The following is an 18,469-nucleotide window of genomic DNA, read 5'->3' as shown; positions in this document are numbered from 1 at the left end:
TTTCCCTGGTGTTTAAGGTTGAATCTAGAGTGTAGAGCATGCTCAGAAAGCCCTCTACCACTGAACTATATTCTTGACCTCTACCAACTTGTCTTGACAGAAAGAGACACTGAGTGAACAGGGCTTTCCTTACCCCAATATGGATGCAAATGATAAGAGTGCTAATAAAGAACTAGAATAGACAACATTGCATCAATGAGGACTTTCACATTGCATTTCTTCAAACAAGGAACATGCTTGGATCCCACAGTTACAATAATGCACAGAGATGCTCTTTCAGGCCCAGTGCCAGAGATGGACACCATGGCAGAGTCTCTGAAGAGAATCAGGCCCCTATGTCAGAAGAGGGAGCCTCTTCTTATTTATACTTCTTAAGGTTGGGGTGAGGTTTACAGTAGTAGCTGGTGGCCAAGTTCTATGATTTCTATGCAGAATGAGTGTGGCATGATAACCTTAACATCAATACCCTTAGATGTTAACTCACTTGGTGTCTGCAGTGTCTCAGTGGGATGCCTGGCCCCTTCAGTGAGATGGGAAGAGCTGCTGTAAAGCAGAGGCTAGATGCTAACATTATTCCCTGTTAGGATCTAGGGTGGAGAAATCCTGTACCATCCTAACACCCTGAAAGAGGTGTGCAGCAAGAGATTTCATCAAAAGATGACATGAAACCAGAAAGGAAGACATGTGATCTGGAGACCACCCACAGGGCCAAATGTGAACTGGCAGACTGGAATGGCTACAGATTATCTGACCAGCCACACTGACCCTAGCATCCTAAGATGAAACCTCAGGAAACTTGAGAGCACAGAAGCTCCGATGAGGAAAGAGATGTATTCCTTATCAAAGAACAGAGACATTTCAAGAACGAGTCATCGTCCTCCCTTAAAATTAGAAAAAAAGTGGGGGTTTCTATGTGCAGGTGGTATCCTGACAGGAATAGTTGGGGAATACAAGGAATAACCTACAGGCCCTCCTTGGGTTGAAATCCCCAGGACAGTTAAAACTCCACCCCTTTCCTGTGGACTGGGAACTGCTGCTTCCGGTTCCTTCTGGGACTGAGTTCTGGTCCAACCTTCTAGACATGAGAGCATTATGGCTCTCTCTGTGCCCCAAGTTCACTGACGATGAAGAAAGCAGCACTTCCTATGCTTAACATTTAACTCTGAAAGCCAGACAATGCCCACCACACAGTTTACCTTCTTACCCATTTTAGGTATAAAGTCCAGTTGTGTTAAGTACACCCACATTGTGTGTACTTTTGAGAACTTTACCTGACAAAATGAAAGTCTGTCAAACAACTTCTGACTCCTGGTACCCCCAGCCTCTGGCAACTCCATTTTACTTTAATACATTTGACCACTGCTCACTAATTACTCAAACAATATGGAATAAAACTCTTTAAATATTTCTCTTAGTTCACATACATTTGTGCTTTATCAGTCAACAATACTTATTCAATGTTGAAATATCAAGTCTGTCTGCTTCTAGGGACGTGGCTTCAGACCTCCCCCTGTACCCCATTAATTTATTTATACATTTTGTGTCCTGATCACAGTCCTCCTCTTCCCAATCCTCCCCTCGCAAGCCTCTCCCTCATCCCCCCATTCTCCCTTCCCCTGTGAGAAGGGGAAGCCCCACATCCCAGGAACCACCCGAGCCTGGCACAACAAGTCAGTGCAGGACTAGGCACATCCTCTCCAATTGAGTCCAGACAAGGCAGCCCAGTGAGGGGAATAGGATCCACAGGCAGGCAACAGAGCCAGCCCCTGCTCCAGTTGTTGGGAGACCTCCATGAAGACCAAGCTGCATATTTGCTATAGGGGGTGGGTCCTAGGTCCAGCCCATATATGCTCTTTGGTTAGTGATTCATTCTCTGGGGGCCCCACAATGTCCAAGTTAGTTGACTCTGTTGGTATTCTTGTGGAGTTCCGATCCACTCCAGGTCCCTCAGTCCTTCCCTTAACTCTTCCACAAGACTACCTGAGCTTTCATGTTTGGCCGTGAGTCTCTTCATCTTTTCCAGTTAGCTTCTGGGTGAAGCCTCTCAAAAGACAGTTATGCTAGGCTCCTGTCTACAAGCCTAGCAGAGTATCATTAATAGTGTCAGGGACTTGTTCTTGCCCATAGGATGGGTCTCAAGTTGGGCCAATCATTGGTTAGCCATTCCCTCAGTTTCTGCTCTATCTTTGTCCCTGCACATCTTGTACATGGGACACATTTTAAGTCAAAGTTTTTGTAGGTGGGTTGCTGACCTTATTCCTTCACTGGGAGTCCTGCCTGTCAACAGGAGGTGGCCACTTCAGACTCCATATTTTTGATTCCTAGGAGTCTCAGGGAGAAACTCCATCACTGACTCCCTGGAGCACCCCCCAATTCTGTTAACTAGACCAGGCCTTTGTCCCTAGCTCTCCCTACACCTGATCCCCTTTCCCCGCCTCAACCACCTCTCTTTTCCAGTTCTTTCCCTCCATCCACCTGCAGGGATCATTTTATTTCCCATTTTGAGAGCTTCAAGCATCATCCCTTGGGTTCACCTTGTTATTTAGCTTCTTTGGGCCTATGGATTGTAGTATGGGCATCTTTTACTTTATGGCTAATATCCACTATAAGAGAGTAAGTACTACCATGCATGTCCTTTTGGGTCTGGATTACCTCACTCAGGGTATTTTCTAGTTCCAACCACTTGTCTGCAAATTTCATGATGTTATTGTTTTTAATAGCCAAGTAGTACTCCATTGTGTAAATGAACCATATTTTCTTTATTTATGAGTTGACGGACATCTGGGTGGTTTACAGTTGCTGGCTATTATGAATAAAACTGCTATGAACATAGCTGAGCAAGTATCCTTGTGGGATGATGGAGCATATGTTGGGTATATGTCTAGAAGAGTATAGATGGGTCTTGAGGTAGAACTTTTCCCAATTTTCTGAGATGCTGCCAAATTGATTTCTAGAGTGGTTGTATAAGTTTTCACTCTCACCAGGAATAAAAAAAGTGTTCCCCTTGCTCCACATCTTTGCCAACATGTGCTATCACTTGAGTTATTGATCTTAGCCATTTTAATAGGTGTAAGGTGGAATCTCAAGAGTTGTTTTAACTTGTATTTTCCTGATGAGTAAAGATGTTGAACATTTAAGTGTTTCTCAGCAATTAGAGAGTCTTTTATTTAGAATAATTGGGTTATTTGGTTTGTTGGTGTCTAGCTTCTTGAATTCTTTATTAGCCTTCTATCAGATATAGGGTTGTTAAAGATCTTTTCCTATTCTGGAGACTGTTTTGGCCTATTGATGGTGGCTTCAGACTTGTTGTTTTTTAAAATTTCTTAAATTTTTTACAATCCAGTCATTAGCCCACTCGGGGGCCGGCCCTCCCAAATTTCCTCATCCCATTCTTCCTCTGTCTCCAAGAGGATGTCCCACCCCTCCCAAACCCTACCCCACCCCACAATCCCTCCCTACTGCCTGGGCCTCAAGTCTCTAAAAGGTTAGGCACATCTCTCACTGAGGCTGGATCAGGCAGTCCTCTGCCGTATAGGTGTTGTGGGCCTCAGATCAGCTAGTATATGTTGCCTGTTTGGTGGCTCAGAGATCTTAGGGGTCTGGGTTAGTTGAGACTGCTGATCTTCCTATGGGGTCACCCTCCTCCTCAGCTTTTTCCAGCCTTTTTCTAATTCAGCCATAGGGGTGTGCGGCATCTGTCCATTGTTGCATTTCCCTGATCACTGAGGACCTTGAACAATTCTTTAAGTGTTTCTCAGCCATTCAATTCACTCTGTTGTGAATTCGGTTTAGTTCTATATCCCATTTATTTGATAGGGTTGTTTTGTTATTTGGAGGTTAGTGTTTAACCAAAATATGTTAAAAAAAAAAAGCGTAGAATCACTCTTAAGTGGCAAGTTGCCCTTTAAAACTGAGGGAGACTGCAACAGTGCTGTCCAGGGTCCTGCTCGGTGGCAATGGAAATCTGGCTGGGGCTGGCTGCTCTGCTCCATTCTGAGTCTAGAGACTCAAGGCTAGAGCAAATCCATCAGTGCTGTGTTTCCTGTCTGAAGCAGTATGTGCCTCCCCTTCTGCAAACTTGCTCTGGGCTTCTTTCTGCCATTTGCTCAAGGCTAGCACACTGTTTCCAGTGCACTCACCTCCTCCACACAGGTCCTGCCCCTCAGGTCTCAACCCATCCCACCCTGCTCTTAGTCACCCTCTCCCCACCCTTAATAACCCCCCTTCACTCCCACAAGTAGCCTTTCTTCTAAGTGCTCTCCCTGTAGCTACTCACTACCACCTCATCCACACTGAGCTTTGGCAGCACTCCCAGGGCAGAGCTTAAACTGTTCCAATTCACAGACATAGATGCCTCACAGGACTTTTATATTGGGTTTCCAGCCATCTAAGTAGCATCCAGAGCATTCCCACTCAATCCCACCAGCAAGCCACACATGATACCATGGAGAGGAAAATGCTTGGGTGAGCCTTTGCTGAATGCTCATTTGCCATGTCATGAATTATTTGAGTCAGGATCTCATCATGTAACTCTTGATGCCCTGGAACTCACTTTGTATATCAGGCTCAACTTGAACCCAGAGATTCACATGCCTCTTCCTTCCAAGTGCTGAGTATTAAAAGCATGCACCACCATGCCTGGCTCCAAAGTCACTAGTTTTTCCACCCCTACCACACAGAGTTCTGGAATGGTTTGTTCTACAGCTTTACTTAATAGCTCCTAACAATCTTTTACAGATAACTACTGTGCCATTTTATCGAATGAGTATTTTTATTTTTATCTCCAATAGCCTATGCCCTTTCAAAATTAAGCTCCCTTTTGTAACAGGAGCTACAGAGTACTCATTGAAGAATTTTATTCCTTCATCTACCTAAATTACTGATTCTCAACCTACTTAGAGGTTACTTAAAATGCTCACTTCTATGGAGAGTCACCCCAATATTCTTTTTCATTGATTCTAGTATGGAGTGTATATAAATCTACATTTAAAGACACAAGTGACTTTGACATTGGCAGTACTCAGCACACATATGGATGCCATTCTAATAGAATAAGTTAGAGTACATGTATGAACTAAGTCAGGACTGTGGGAAATCAAGGCTTGTGAATCTTTAGTCCTGTGGTAGATAATTTAATGTCTTACTTCCCCCACCCCCATCCTCAATCAAGAAAATGCCCCCATAAGATCTAGCTATAGTACATTTTGAGTAATTAATGCAGGAGTGCCCAGCCCATTGTGGATGGTGCTATAACCTGGGCTTGTGGTCATGGGTTCTATTAGAAAGATAGATGAAGCTTTTTGGAATGGGGATAGCAAAGGACTTTTTCAGGAACCTAGTAACCTGTGGCTACTGGCGGCTATAGGTGGTGCCTGAAGAGTGGCCTGAACATGGAAAGACCGACTGAGGGTCACTATCTTGGTGGGGCTCCAGAAAACAGAAAATGGTATCCTGTATGGAATGTCGGGGAGCAAGGAATAACATTTGAGGATTGGCAACAGAGTTGGCATGACAATAGAAAGTTTCACTACCATAAGAGAATTATCCTGTGTTTTCCTTGAAAGCCAAATGAAGATGAGACCAGTAAGTACCAGGATATATGTGGAAGAGGAGGTGGAAAGATAAGAGCCAGAGGTGATGGATAAATCAAAAAATTGTGTCTTCCAGATACAACAGGATGGCTGGAGATATGAAATCACAGAGCTCAGAGTAGTCTTTCCCAGTGACCAGGTCCCCAGCTTGCACTGAGTTCAAGCCAAAGATCATGAATTCCAGCTGCCAAGTGACCTGCGTGGCCTGGGTCCACTGCAGCGTGGCCAGAGACACCAGACAAGGTAGAGCTAAGTAAAGAGGAAGTGAAATGTCTCATTGCTGAAGCAAAAGGAAAATTACAAGAAGGATGTGGTAGTGAGGAAGAGGAGGCAAGCAGTCCTTCCAAAGATGGCATGCAGAGTGCCCAGACCCAGGATGGGGATCCACAAGATGACTGTATGCTAGATGAGCTGGCCGAGTACGACTTAGATAATTATGACAAAGAGGACAACCCAAATACTGAGACCATTGGCGAATCTCTATTGGCTTTACGGCATATGGTAGTAGTGATCAGGATCCATAGGTCACCCTGGAAGACATGGAACAACATGAGCATGAAGATTTCTAGATTAAGCCGACTAACAACATTGTTTGTGGCCATGCTGAACAAAGGCGGTGCAATTTAGAGGTACACACTTACAATCAAGGAGTCTTTCTATGCCCACCTGACATACTCCTGTCTGCCTACCCTCTGAGTGTGGAATAGCTGAAATTTGATCCTAGCCCAGATCTGTCTACTGGAAATTACATTGCTGTGGGAAACATGACCCCTGTTGCTGAGGTGTGGGACCTGGATATTGTGGACTCTATAGAGCCAGTCTTCACAATGGGAAGCAAGCTTTCTAAAAAGAAGAAAAGAAGAATAGTTCCTCAGCAGAAGAACATATTGATGCTGTCCTTGATGTTTCCTGGAGTAAGACAGTCAGAAATGTGCTGGCAAGTGCATCAGTAGATAACACTGTAATTCCCTGGGATCTGTCTGTGGGGAAGCCAGCAACCAGGTTTACTGAGCTTACAGACAAGGTTCAAACTCTGCAGTTTCATCCATTTGAAGCACAGACACTGATTTCTGGACCCTATGACAAATCAGTGGCTCTGTATGACTGCAGAGATCCTAGCCAGAACCACCACCTATGGTGGTTCAGTGGGCCGATCGAGAGTGACCTGGAATCACTTCATACCGTGTCATTTCTTGGCTAATACAGATGATGGCTTTGTATATAATCTGGATGCATGTTAAGATAAGCTGTTTTCTTACACTTAATGCACACAATGATGAAGTCTCTGGTCTTGATCTGAGCAGTCAGATCAAAGTCTGCCTTATAACTGCTTCAGCAGACAAATTTGTGAAGATCTGGGTCATCTTAGGAGATAGGACAAGTCTCATTCATTCTAGAGACATGAAAATGGGAGTTCTTTTGTTCTTCATGCTGTCCTGACTTGCCATTTGTTTATGACTTTGGAGGACAGAAAGAAGGGGCTTCAGGTTTGGGACATAGACACTGTCTCTTCAGTAAATGAAGCACTTGGAAGATGGGAAAGACTGGTTATTGGCAGCATGAAAGGTTTATTTGTTAGTGGTCCCTGTGGGAACAGGAGCCCACAGACACCAATGGTGTCCTGACAAAGGTCACAGCCTAAAAATGCTCATGTGTACCTACAACCATAGATGGAAACAAAATTCAGTTCCTGTTGTCATTTCTCTCTGCAGCTTTGGTGGCAGTCGACAACCTTTGACTGCCTTCAACTGGATACTGTACAGAGTTCTTGCATTTCTTGAAAATAACGTATAAAAAAATGAAAGAAAGAAAAGAAAGAAAGAAAGAAAGGAAGGAAGGAAGGAAGGAAGGAAGGAAGGAAGAAAGAAAGAAAGAAAGAAAGAAAGAAAGAAGGAAAGAAGGAAAGAAGGAAAGAAGGAAAGAAGGAAAGAAGGAAAGAAGGAAAGAAGGAAAGAAAGAAAGAAAGAAAAGTAAAACGAGCAAGCCATGTTGAGCCAAGTCAGTAAGAAGCATCCCCCCTGTGGCCTCTGCATCAGTATCTCCAGGCTCCTGTCCTGTGTGAGGTCCTCTCCTCCCTGCTTTAATGATGAACTGTTATATGGAAATGAGAAAAACCCTTCCCGCCACAAGTTGCTTTTGGTTGTGGTGGTGTTTCATCACAGCAATAAGTAACACTAACTGGGACAAGTCCTATCATCCAGTTCATTTCTCTATTTCCCAGGGTTTTAAGCTCCATAGTGAATAAAAAACATGACACTTGTGGCATTTTATGTGCTTTGCTTTACTTTCTCAACCTCCACGTGAAACCCAACAAACATTTTACAGAGACGTGAGCAACCTACCCCTACTGAGTGCAGTTCAGTGCTTCTGGACATAAACAGTATTTCTTACAAGTTAAAGACTTTGCCACTTGGAAGTTAGGTTTTTAAATTTTTTACAGGCACATCCGGTTCTTCAGAAATAATTCCACCAGCACCCACTTTCTGTATTAGGACACTCTGGCCCAATGACCAAATGTGGATTATTAATTCTTACATCGACCAGAAACTTCTTGATTTTCTTCTTCAATATTTCCTTTTTGTCTAACCTGAGAAAATAAATGAACATCTTTTCTACCTTCTAAAGCTTTAGGAGAAGAAACAAACCTTTGCTAACACAGGGAATTTAACACTGATGGCAAGTGGGAATTCAAGATATGAAGGAGATGCAGCAAACAGAAGTGGCATATTAACAAGGGCCTCTGGGAGCCTCTTCTCAGGGAAGCAACCAATACATTCTTGTTAATTATACTGGGCACTGTGTCAACCTCAAGTCATAGATCCTTGGAATAGCCTCAAGGATCAATTTTTCCACTTTACAGACTACTTTGAGATACTAGCAAATCTAGTTAAACAGGGGTGGGGCCAGAACTCAAATTGAGGTAGTCTGGTTCCAGATCAATCTATCAAAGTGCAGCAGGCTGATTCTGAGGGCATCAGTGAAAGAATGGGTACCTAAATCCCTCAACCTAGGACATAGTGCCTCTGAGAAGCAATTTAAGACTTACGCTAGAAATTCCATTTTGCATGTTGGAGATCTCAAGACTTTACATAGATTCTTAATTGATTCATGATCAAGGGCATTCTTCATTAAGTTCATTTGTATCACACTTTTGTTGTTAGATAAGATACCTAAGAGATCCTGACAGCAACCAGGGGTCAAACCACAGTTTTCCAATCTACAGGGAAGAGAGACAAAAAGACAAATAACTTTATTTTATGGCATAGGACAAGCACTTAAGAGATCTGTGAGCTTTGGAAGATAATCTTAGAAACTAAGAGATATGAATATAGCTAGAGTGAATTCATGAACTACAGGAACTCACATACTTATGAGTTAAGCATATTTCCTTCTGACATGAATTACAATTCTATTTGTACAAAGTGTTAAGCCCCTTTACCTACTGAATCATCTCACCAGTCCCAACTTAGAAACTTGCTACTGAGTCCTTAAAAAGCAAGAAATAACAAGGCTTCAAAAGCAGTGTTATTTATGTAAATACACATCCAGGGCTAGGGGAGAGCTTCCAGTAGGTGCCTTAAATCAGGGTTCAGATTGCTGTGATAAAACACCATAACAAAAAAGTGATTTGAGGATAAAAGGGATTTTTTTTTTTTGTCTTAAACTTCCATATCACACTGGAGGAAATCATTCGTGGAGGTGTGTGCATGCCGCAGTGCTGAGACTATGTGTGGTAGTCAGAGGAAAGTTTTCAAGAATTGGTCCTCTCCTACAATTTTGGTTCTGTCAGTTCTGAGGATCTAGGACTGAATGAACATGAGTATATAGAAAGGACAGGAGATTACAAGCTCCTTGAGAACTTGGCATTTCTACAGAAACATGATTGGTAAAGTCCTCTATTTCATATGAAAACTTCATTCAAGGACAACTGGAATATCTAAACAATGACAGAGCATGGAGGGCCCCAATAGGATAATACTTATCTGAGACACTAAAGAAAAAGGCAAAGTGAAGATTCTGTAGCAAAAGGCATATAATATACAGGCCCATATATTTGAAATTCTGATCCTTATTTCTCAAAGTAACTTATCTTCTATAGCACCATTTGTTTTTTATTCTCCACATACAAAATTACCTTTCTCTGAACTCACCCTAGCCTCTGAACGTGGCAGTTGGGATTTCTTAAAGCATCACACAGAATATTCAGACCAGCATCATCCAAGATATTGTGCCCAAGGTCTAGGCTCCACAAGTTTGAGTTGTTCACAAGAACAGAAGCCAGATCCCCACAAGCCTTACTCGTGAGAACACAGCTCATCAACCTATGGACAACACATAAGAGGAGGAAAGAGCTCTTTAGTAGCATGAGCTATGTTCTTCCAGGAGAGTTGCCCAGGCAGTTAAACCTTTTTTTTTTTCTATGTATTAGTACAACCCAGGACATAACTGAGGTGACAATATCAATAGAAACAGATGGAATTTCTTAATGAGCAGAAGAAACCAATGTGTAAACAGTTATCTCTCATAAAGTCGAGTGCATATTGGTTTTTTAAAAGCATTTTTGATTCCCCCCTAGGTATTTAAAAGATTACATGTATGAGTGTTTTGCCTGCATGTATGTACACAGCATACACTCCTAGTATTAGAGAAGTCAGAATACTGTGCTTGATTCTCCCGGTACTGCAGTACAGACAGTTGTGTACCACCACTAATGCCCAGCAGCATGAGTGAAGTATATCCATTTTAAAATACATTATTAATGCCTGGAGAGATGTCTCAGTGGTTAAGAACACTGGCCACTCTGACAAAGGAGAGGGAGAGGCAGGCAGATCTCTTCGAGTTTGAGGCCAGCCTGGCCTACAAAGAGTTCCAGGACAGTCACGCCTGTTACTCAGAGAAACCCTGTCTCAGAAAAAAAAAAAAAAAAAAAAAAAAAAAAAAGGATGAAAACGTTTCCAAGGAGCCGTAAGGGTACCCTGTAGGACTTAAGGTTTTTGTTCTTCTTTTTATATGTTTTTAAAGTAAGTTTGGAGGTCTTAGGGTATAGGTCAATTGTAAAAGCCCCAGTTTCAATCTGCTATACACATAGACACAGATACCAAAAGACACACAGACAGACACATAGAGACAGTTGTTAAAATTCTATCTTTTGGCTATGATATGGCTGTTGTACTCAAACTCACAGCAGCTGTGGTTATCAGCCCAATATCAAAATGGGTGAAAGATGGCAGCATCTCTATGTTGACAAGTTTTGAGAGGGAAAGTTTTCTTTTGGGGGTGTAGCTATGTTCTAATAGATGACCCCATACATTTGCATAGGATCAGTACTCTTTAGACTTAGTGGGTTCTAAAATAATAGTAAATTAAAAGAGGCTATGAAGGTGACCACAAACATGTGTATTAAGAAGGCAGGCTGAGCAAAGGCCTTAGATATACTGTGCTCTCTCTCTCTCTCTCTCTCTCTCTCTCTCTCTCTCTCTCTCTCTCTCTGAGACAGGGTTTCTCTGTATAGCCCTGGCTGGCCTCGAACTCAGAAATCCGCCTGCCTTTGCCCCTTGAGTGCTGGGATTAAAGGCATGCGCAACCACCCTGGCTGATATACTGGTCTCTTAGAAATTGTTTTTGTGGTTACAGGAAAGGCATTGGCTTATCTTATCAAGCCGAGTAAAGATCAAGGAAATTCAGAGTAACACACATTAAATATATCTTGTCCCTAAGGATGTGGATGAGTGCTTAGATGTTACAATAAACTCATTTGGGAGTTGTTACCAAATACCTGAAAGTAAGGCAACTTCAAGTGTCCAAAATGAGGCAGAGCATTATGTTAGAAGGGTGTGGCAGGTAACATGCCAACCTAGTGTCAGGCTAAGAAGCTGGAAAGAAAAGTACAGGGGTGGGGAGAAGTGAGCCTTCACAGGCTTCTTCCAAGCAGAATCCAGGTGGGTGAGGTTTCTTTCTATCACAACCTCAGAGAAGCTCTGTATAATGAAGATTTTCAACATCTAAACTTTTGGGGTGGAACATTTCAAATTCAAACTATAACAGCTTTCATGACTCAATCCAGTCAGGATAACACTTTGTGTATGCCAAGAAGCTGAAGGTAAAAGTTGAAGAAATGCTGGGGCTATAGAGCTGGAAAAAATGGCTCAGTGGTTAAGAATATTGTCTGCTCTTCCAAAGGACCTAGGTTCAATTCCTGGTACTCACATGGATGCTCACAGTTGTCTACAACTTCAGTTCCAGGGCTCAAACACTCTGCCTTTCATGGATACCAGGCATATATGTGGTGCAGACACATACATGCAGGCAAAACTTCCATACCCATAAAATAAAAATAAATCTATATGCAGGATTTATATCTCTAAGGACTCAATCATGAGAAGATCGAGCTGCCAACTAGGTTGAGACTGACACCTCAGTCTTATTTTGGAGTTTTTATATGATGAATTATTAAATATCATAAAGTCATTAAACTAATCTACAGGATAATTTAAAGTAGTTAAAAGTTTTCTGGAATAGCACCAAATGAAAGGGAATCTCGCCCATACAATTATCACCATGATGTATTTAAGCCATGCATATTCTTGCTTTTTTTTTTTTTTTTTTGAGACAGGGTTTCTCTGTATAGCTCTGGCTGTCCTGGAACTCACTTTGTAGACCAGGCTGGCCTCGAACTCAGAAATCTGCCTGCCTCTGCATATTCTTGCATTCTTAAGAGAGCTCAGGAATGAAAATGGCTACTTTTAAAACTGGAATTTAGGGCAAAGTAGTGGTATTTCTCTTCTTCCAGTGCTCAAGAAACAGTCGGGAAGTGGCGACTTCTAAGCTAGTTCTTGCTGCTCAGTGAGACCTCATCTCAAAACTAAAATAAAAAACTAGCTGAAAAAATTAACTGGAAAGGGAATCATGACAATGAAAGGAGAGATCTCAAGAGAGGTGGGAATAGGAAATAGAGGAAGGGGGGCACTGGAATATCCACAAGGGGAGGAAAAATGAATACAGAATATAAGGACATATACATATGGAGATGAACCTCAATACTTTGTATGGAAACCCCCAAAAATTAAATGGTAGGATTAATAAGAAAAATATATTAATTATAATAACACAAAACCTTCCGGTTTCTTTGAATATTAACCTAACAGGAAATTAGTTTAAATATAAACCTGGAAATGGAAAGATGGTTCAGTGGTTAGGAGTGTTCTCTCTGCCAGACGGTCCAGTTTAATTACCAGCACTTGCGTGGAGGCTCACAACTGTCTATGTCTCCAGTCTTGGGGAATCTAGAATCTTCTGGCCTTCCTGGGCACCAGGCATGCACATGTACACAGGCATCCATTCAGGAAAACCACCCATATACATAAAATTATAATTAAAATAATTAAATACCTTTTGGAAAAACGAATAAACCTGAAAGGAAAACTAGTAGAGAAATTTCAGCCTTGTGGATGCAGCTGATAGACAATAGATTTCCTAGGGCACAATCAAAAACTAAAATGCCTCCTGTTCAGCCTGATGCCTCTGAACTCTGAGGGAAGCAGACCATGATGGTCATAGTAATTGTAGGTTTTGGTTTGGTTTTAAACCAAACAGGGTCTTTAGCTTTCTCCAACAGAAAGAGAAAAGAGTCCGATCTAATCTCCTCCTCTGATACTCATATTTCTCAGTTCTTCCTTTCACCTCTCCCCTGCCTTCCAAGATCACCCATAGTCCAAAGTACACAACACTAGAATCATAAAAAACCTACTCCAGCTCCTGAAGATTGCAGTGTGGCTGCTGGAGGGAGTGACACAGAAGCTTCACTCCATTATCCGCCAGCTTGTTTTGTCCCAGGTCCAGATGTACCAAGCTCCTGTTGTGCAGGAGAGCGGTGGAGAGATGCTCACTGCCAATCGGAGTGAAACTGCAAGACCTAAGCCTACAGAGAAGCACAGTATGAGGAAAGATGGGAGTCAGCCTTTATTGCCCAGTCAAAGTCTCATGTCTGCTCAACACTCCATCTCAGGGCAGACTTCCTACTGCCATCTTGTCCCCTCAGGAGTCACATCTACATCAAACTCTTAAAAACTGGACTCACTCTCTTCAGAGCCAATCCCAATGTCTGTCCCTTTTTCCAATTTTCTAAAACAGGGTCTCACTTTGCAACACAGGTTGGACTACCCAAAATGGGTTTGAAATGCAATGCTTCTGCCACAGTCTCCCTAGTTCTAGAATTACGGGCACCATACTTGGCTCAGCTTTTCATACTATCAAATGGTAATCTTTTATTTTCCTAAAAAAGTATATAGTCCACTCTTGCAAAAGTAGCTACATGGAATAGAGAAGCAGGCATGAGAACTATAATAGGAATAAGCAAAGTCAGTATTCTTTGTATATGATAGTGATGTTTTAAATCAGTAATTTAATAATTTTGGTACAATATGCCTTATATATGGGGGAGAAATAAATATAACCCTTACAACAAATTAATTTGAAAAAACTAAATATGTAAACATTAAATTCAGGATAAATTTGGGATAATGTGTGTTTAAGAATTAAAAATTATAGGATTACAAAATTACATTTTAAAAGTTATTTCTAGAAATGATAAGTTTTAGGAGTTATAAGACATAATGACTTACAAAAAATGTAAACATCTGGCCTGGGTATATAGTACATGCCTAGAATCCAAGCACTTGGAAGGCTGAAGCAGGGGAATTTCTAATTCTGGACTGGCTTAGGCTATATAGCAAGTTCAAAGTTAGCCCAGACTACATAGCAAGTTCAAAGCTAGCCCAAGCAACACACAATCATATCAAATTATTTCAAAATTTCATAATATGGAAATGATCATACAGGAAGTTAGAGATAAAGCAACAAGATAGAAAAGTTATCAGTAGTATATAAAAATATGCATGATAGTCATCAGGTATGACTTTTAGAACATCCAGAAGAAAAACTGGAGCCTTTGAGGAAGCAATTGCTAACATATCAAAACCCCAAAATATATGAAAACATGCTCAACAAAAATCATTTACAAGTTGTGGTTTTTAAAGATTCTAATATATATATATGTATGTATAGTGTGTGTGTACATACACATATACATTCATTCTAAGCTATGCTAGTTTGGGAAGATGACAGCAAACACTCACACAAGGCTCTGCAGAGTACACTGTGGATGCTTCAAGGTATGGCTGAGCAGCTTTATCCCTTCATCTTCTAAGACGTTGTCTGACAAGCATAAATGTGTCAGCCTCTTGCTTTTGGTGAGAGCCGAGGAAAGAACTTTACAACCAGCTTTTGTGAGGCCACAGCTTGCTAAGCTGAAGTGGAAATAGATGGAAAAGGACCCACGCATCAGTTTCCAAAGGTCCTGCCTTACTCCACTAGGAAACTATCTGATACTTATATCGGCCAATTTTCCTGTAGAATCAACCCCAACAAACATTTAACTTGTGAAGTCCATTGCATTTAAGTACTGGAGAGAATGAGACAAAATGGGAGAGAGGTCTAGAAAGTGTGAAAACAAAATAGAAAAGTATAAAGCCAAACACAAGAGGATAGGGCTGGGAAAATAGTTCAGTTGGTAAGCCCTTGCCAGGGAGAGAGAGAGGGGGAGAGAGAGGGGGAGAGAGAGGGGGAGAGAGAGGGGGAGAGAGAGAGGGGGAGAGACCCACACCTACTGACACCTCTACTCTCCCACAGATACATACCCCCACCCACCCCATCCCCCAACACACTCCCATTTCCACCCCCAGACACAGACACATACCATCACTCCCAGACACCCCCACCCCCAGACATAGGCCTCACCCTCTACCCAGACCCCCCCCCCCAGTCACATACTCTCTCTCCATCAACACATCCAGGCAGAATCTACAGAGACCCCCCCCCCAGTAGACAGACCCCTCTCACAGGCCCACCCTGCTCCCCCCCCAGATAGTGACAGAGGTGCATATACACTGAGCCAGAGCCAGACTGAAAGAGACAGACACAGAGACATAGAGACACAGAGGCAAACTTGGGAAAAGGGGACATCTGGCCATACAGCTTAGTGTTATTAGATGCTTACCACGTTCAAGGTTCTAGACTTAATCCCAAGACAAAAGGAAAATAGAAAGGCATACAAAGAAACCTGACCCAGCTATGTTAACCCACACATTATTCCTATCCAGTCCATTGACTCACGCCAGTCTCTCTAGAGAAGAGTTTGGATTTTCTAAGACCTCACACAACGACTTTACTCCATCATTTGATAGATTGTTGAGGGACAGATTCAGAAATACCAGGCTCCTATTGGTTTGGAGAGCATTGGATAACTTTTGACAACGGGCTACATTCAGGTCGCAGGATGCCAACCTGAAAAGCAACACACAGAAGGGGAAATGACATTTCAGAGAATTAGAACCACTGTTCACTCAGCCTGGCCTGGGGGTGGGGGCAGGAAAATTCAGCTTCCTTTCATAAACCAAAATATTTAATAGCTGAAGCATACGGCCCTGATAGATGCTTCTTCTGTAGTCCTACTTAGTTCTCTATCAGGTTGGAAAATCCCAATGCCTTTCGAAAATATGAATGACTACACTTTTAAATCCATTAAATGGTATTTTTTTTTTTCACAATGAGGAAAGGGGTTGCCTATACCTACAACGAGAAGATGGGACAGAGGGAAGCTGTGATGTTGGCGTTGTATACTGATTTGCAGAGCAAAGATGAACCACAAGTCAAGTGCCAAATCTATGTCTCCCATGGGTTTTTATTCTCGAGTCAACTCACATTTTCTAAACAACCTAATTTTGCTTTAATATTGAAAATTTTTATTGTTAAAGCACTTGGTAAATTAAAAGAACTTTACCCACCAATAAGGTTAGTCAGACCCAAAGTCTATACATCTTAAGTGATCTTCTACAGAGTTAGAATAATGCCAGGGTGGAAAGGTGGGAGTGGGTGGGTAGGTGGGGGAGCACCCTGGTAGAGGCAGGATGGTGGTGGGGGTGGTGGTGGTGGGGTGGGTTGGGAGTTTCCAGAGGGGAGACCTGGAAAGGGGATGACATTTGAAATGTAAATAAAGAAACTATCCAATAAAAGAAAAAGAATGAAGAAAAAAAATAAAATAAGGGATTATTGCTTGGTTGGCAGAGTGCTTGCCTAGCATGCACAAAGCTGTGGGTTTGATCCCCACTTCCACATTATAAAAAGAAGAAGCAGCAAATAAAATTGAGTGAAACAGAAAGTACATGTGATATCCTTCTAAATATTTGCACAAAGGCCTATGAAGAGGTGACATGGGCTGTGTGCACAGTATGTGTAAGAGTTAGGTGATAGGACATTCCAGGCATACTCTATTGTCTTTTTTTAAAGTTATTTCATTTGTATTGTTTTAATTTCTTTTTGAAAATTTTATTAGTAAGGCCTAGCCTTTAAATAATCTTTTTTAACCGAATCACTAGATTCCCTTTATCACAAGTCAGGTTTGTATTAGTAGGAACAGGAACAGTTCAGTGTCATCCTGTCTTCTGTCACTGTAACAAAATAAACAAGTAACTAAGTGGGGTAAGATTCCTCTTGTTCATGGTTTCAAAGGCTTCAGTCCATCATGGCATGGAGTAGGTGGGCAGAGGCTTAGTGTAGTGCTAGGAAGGTATGGGGGAGAGAAGAGAGAGGGCAAAGAGAAAGACTTACTCTGTAATTTTGGTTGGCCTAGAATACTCTACCATGTAGGCCATGATGGCCTTGCCTCTCAGATGGACTTCTTCTGCAATTAACAATATACACTCATCTACCCCAGGCTTTCCCTTCATATTCCTATTCCACAGTATGCAATGGTTAAAAACACCCACCAAGAAAAGGACAATACATTTTTTCATCAAGATAAAATTTATGAAATTAAAGTGAAACATTCCCATGAAAAATGGTAATGTATTTGTACCTTTTCAGTATGTCAGGTACAAAATATCTGAAATCTATAATTTAAACTTTTCTAGTACATTTTAGTCTTATATTTGCAAAATTCTTATGATAAGGGACCCAAGTTAGCAGATAAGCCTGGGAAGTTCTGCTTTTCAATACTTTCATGACTCATATCATGTAAAACCAGAAAGTAAAATATCAAAATCCACCTCTAAAGAGTTCAGCTCAGCATGATCTATGCACAGACCAGATTAATTATTAATATTAATTATAAATATTAATTATGAATACTAATTAGAACTATTAATTACGAATATTAATTATTTGGACATTAATACTGTCCAAATAGGAGATCTAAAGCAAATAGGAAGCTGGATATTATCCCACATGAAATATTTAGGAGGCCTACAAGACTAGAGATTATAACACACACGTGGCCACACATTTAGAAAACAACCAGTCTTCCATAATGTAGGATTACTGCAAACTTGAACAGTCACTGCTGGCTCTACTAAGTCAAGTTACATCTAGAGTCTCTGACTCAGCAGCCTACTATATAAACCTACGGTGAGTATCTTCAGTATAATGCATTATTCAAATCTCAAAGGAAAAGGGGTCTTATGTCCTGCCACTTCCAGTGCCAAAGCCTTTGTTTTAGATCCATAGATAACACTGTAAGAAAACATCTTCCCTAACAAATAACAGTGTGGATATTTTCTTTGTTTTGTTATTGGTATTTTATCTTTAGTCATAAGAACCAGTGACATATGTCTCACTCACGTGGCTTCCAGATAATACAGGTTTAATCCTAAGTCTACTTGCCTGGTAGTTAAGTTTCTGTCTCAACCTGACCTACTCTCAACCATACTCAAGACTTTCCCATCAACTCTTTGAGATGCTATGTGTTAAGTGAATTTCATCTTTTAAAACCTATGTTAAGTGAATTTCATTTTTAAAAACCTGGTTAAGACTTAAAAAAAAAACTC

General features: G+C 41.4%; 1 protein-coding gene and 1 pseudogene across 2 annotated transcripts in view; one reads left to right on the top strand and one right to left on the bottom strand.

Annotated features, from left to right (window-relative positions):
• Gm3765 (predicted gene 3765) lies at nucleotides 5,701–7,225 on the top strand (annotated as a pseudogene).
• The window catches only part of Nlrp14 (NLR family, pyrin domain containing 14), an 84,649-nt gene continuing 74,031 nt past the window's right edge, over nucleotides 7,852–18,469 (bottom strand). For both annotated transcript variants that reach the window (XM_011241938.2, NM_001002894.2), the window contains 6 exons: nucleotides 15,762–15,932; nucleotides 14,726–14,896; nucleotides 13,339–13,509; nucleotides 9,743–9,913; nucleotides 8,638–8,808; nucleotides 7,852–8,178 (listed from right to left, as the gene is read on the bottom strand). In XM_011241938.2, coding sequence (XP_011240240.1) covers nucleotides 8,046–8,178; nucleotides 8,638–8,808; nucleotides 9,743–9,913; nucleotides 13,339–13,509; nucleotides 14,726–14,896; nucleotides 15,762–15,932 — 988 coding nt within the window. In that variant the 3' untranslated portion in view covers nucleotides 7,852–8,045. The remainder of the gene's footprint in view (nucleotides 8,179–8,637; nucleotides 8,809–9,742; nucleotides 9,914–13,338; nucleotides 13,510–14,725; nucleotides 14,897–15,761; nucleotides 15,933–18,469) is intronic.

This window comes from Mus musculus, chromosome 7 (assembly GCF_000001635.26).
Source record: "Mus musculus strain C57BL/6J chromosome 7, GRCm38.p6 C57BL/6J".
Taxonomy (NCBI): Eukaryota; Metazoa; Chordata; class Mammalia; order Rodentia; family Muridae; genus Mus; species Mus musculus.
Note: the sequence above shows the minus strand (reverse complement) of the source record. Positions and strands in the feature narration are given on the sequence as shown.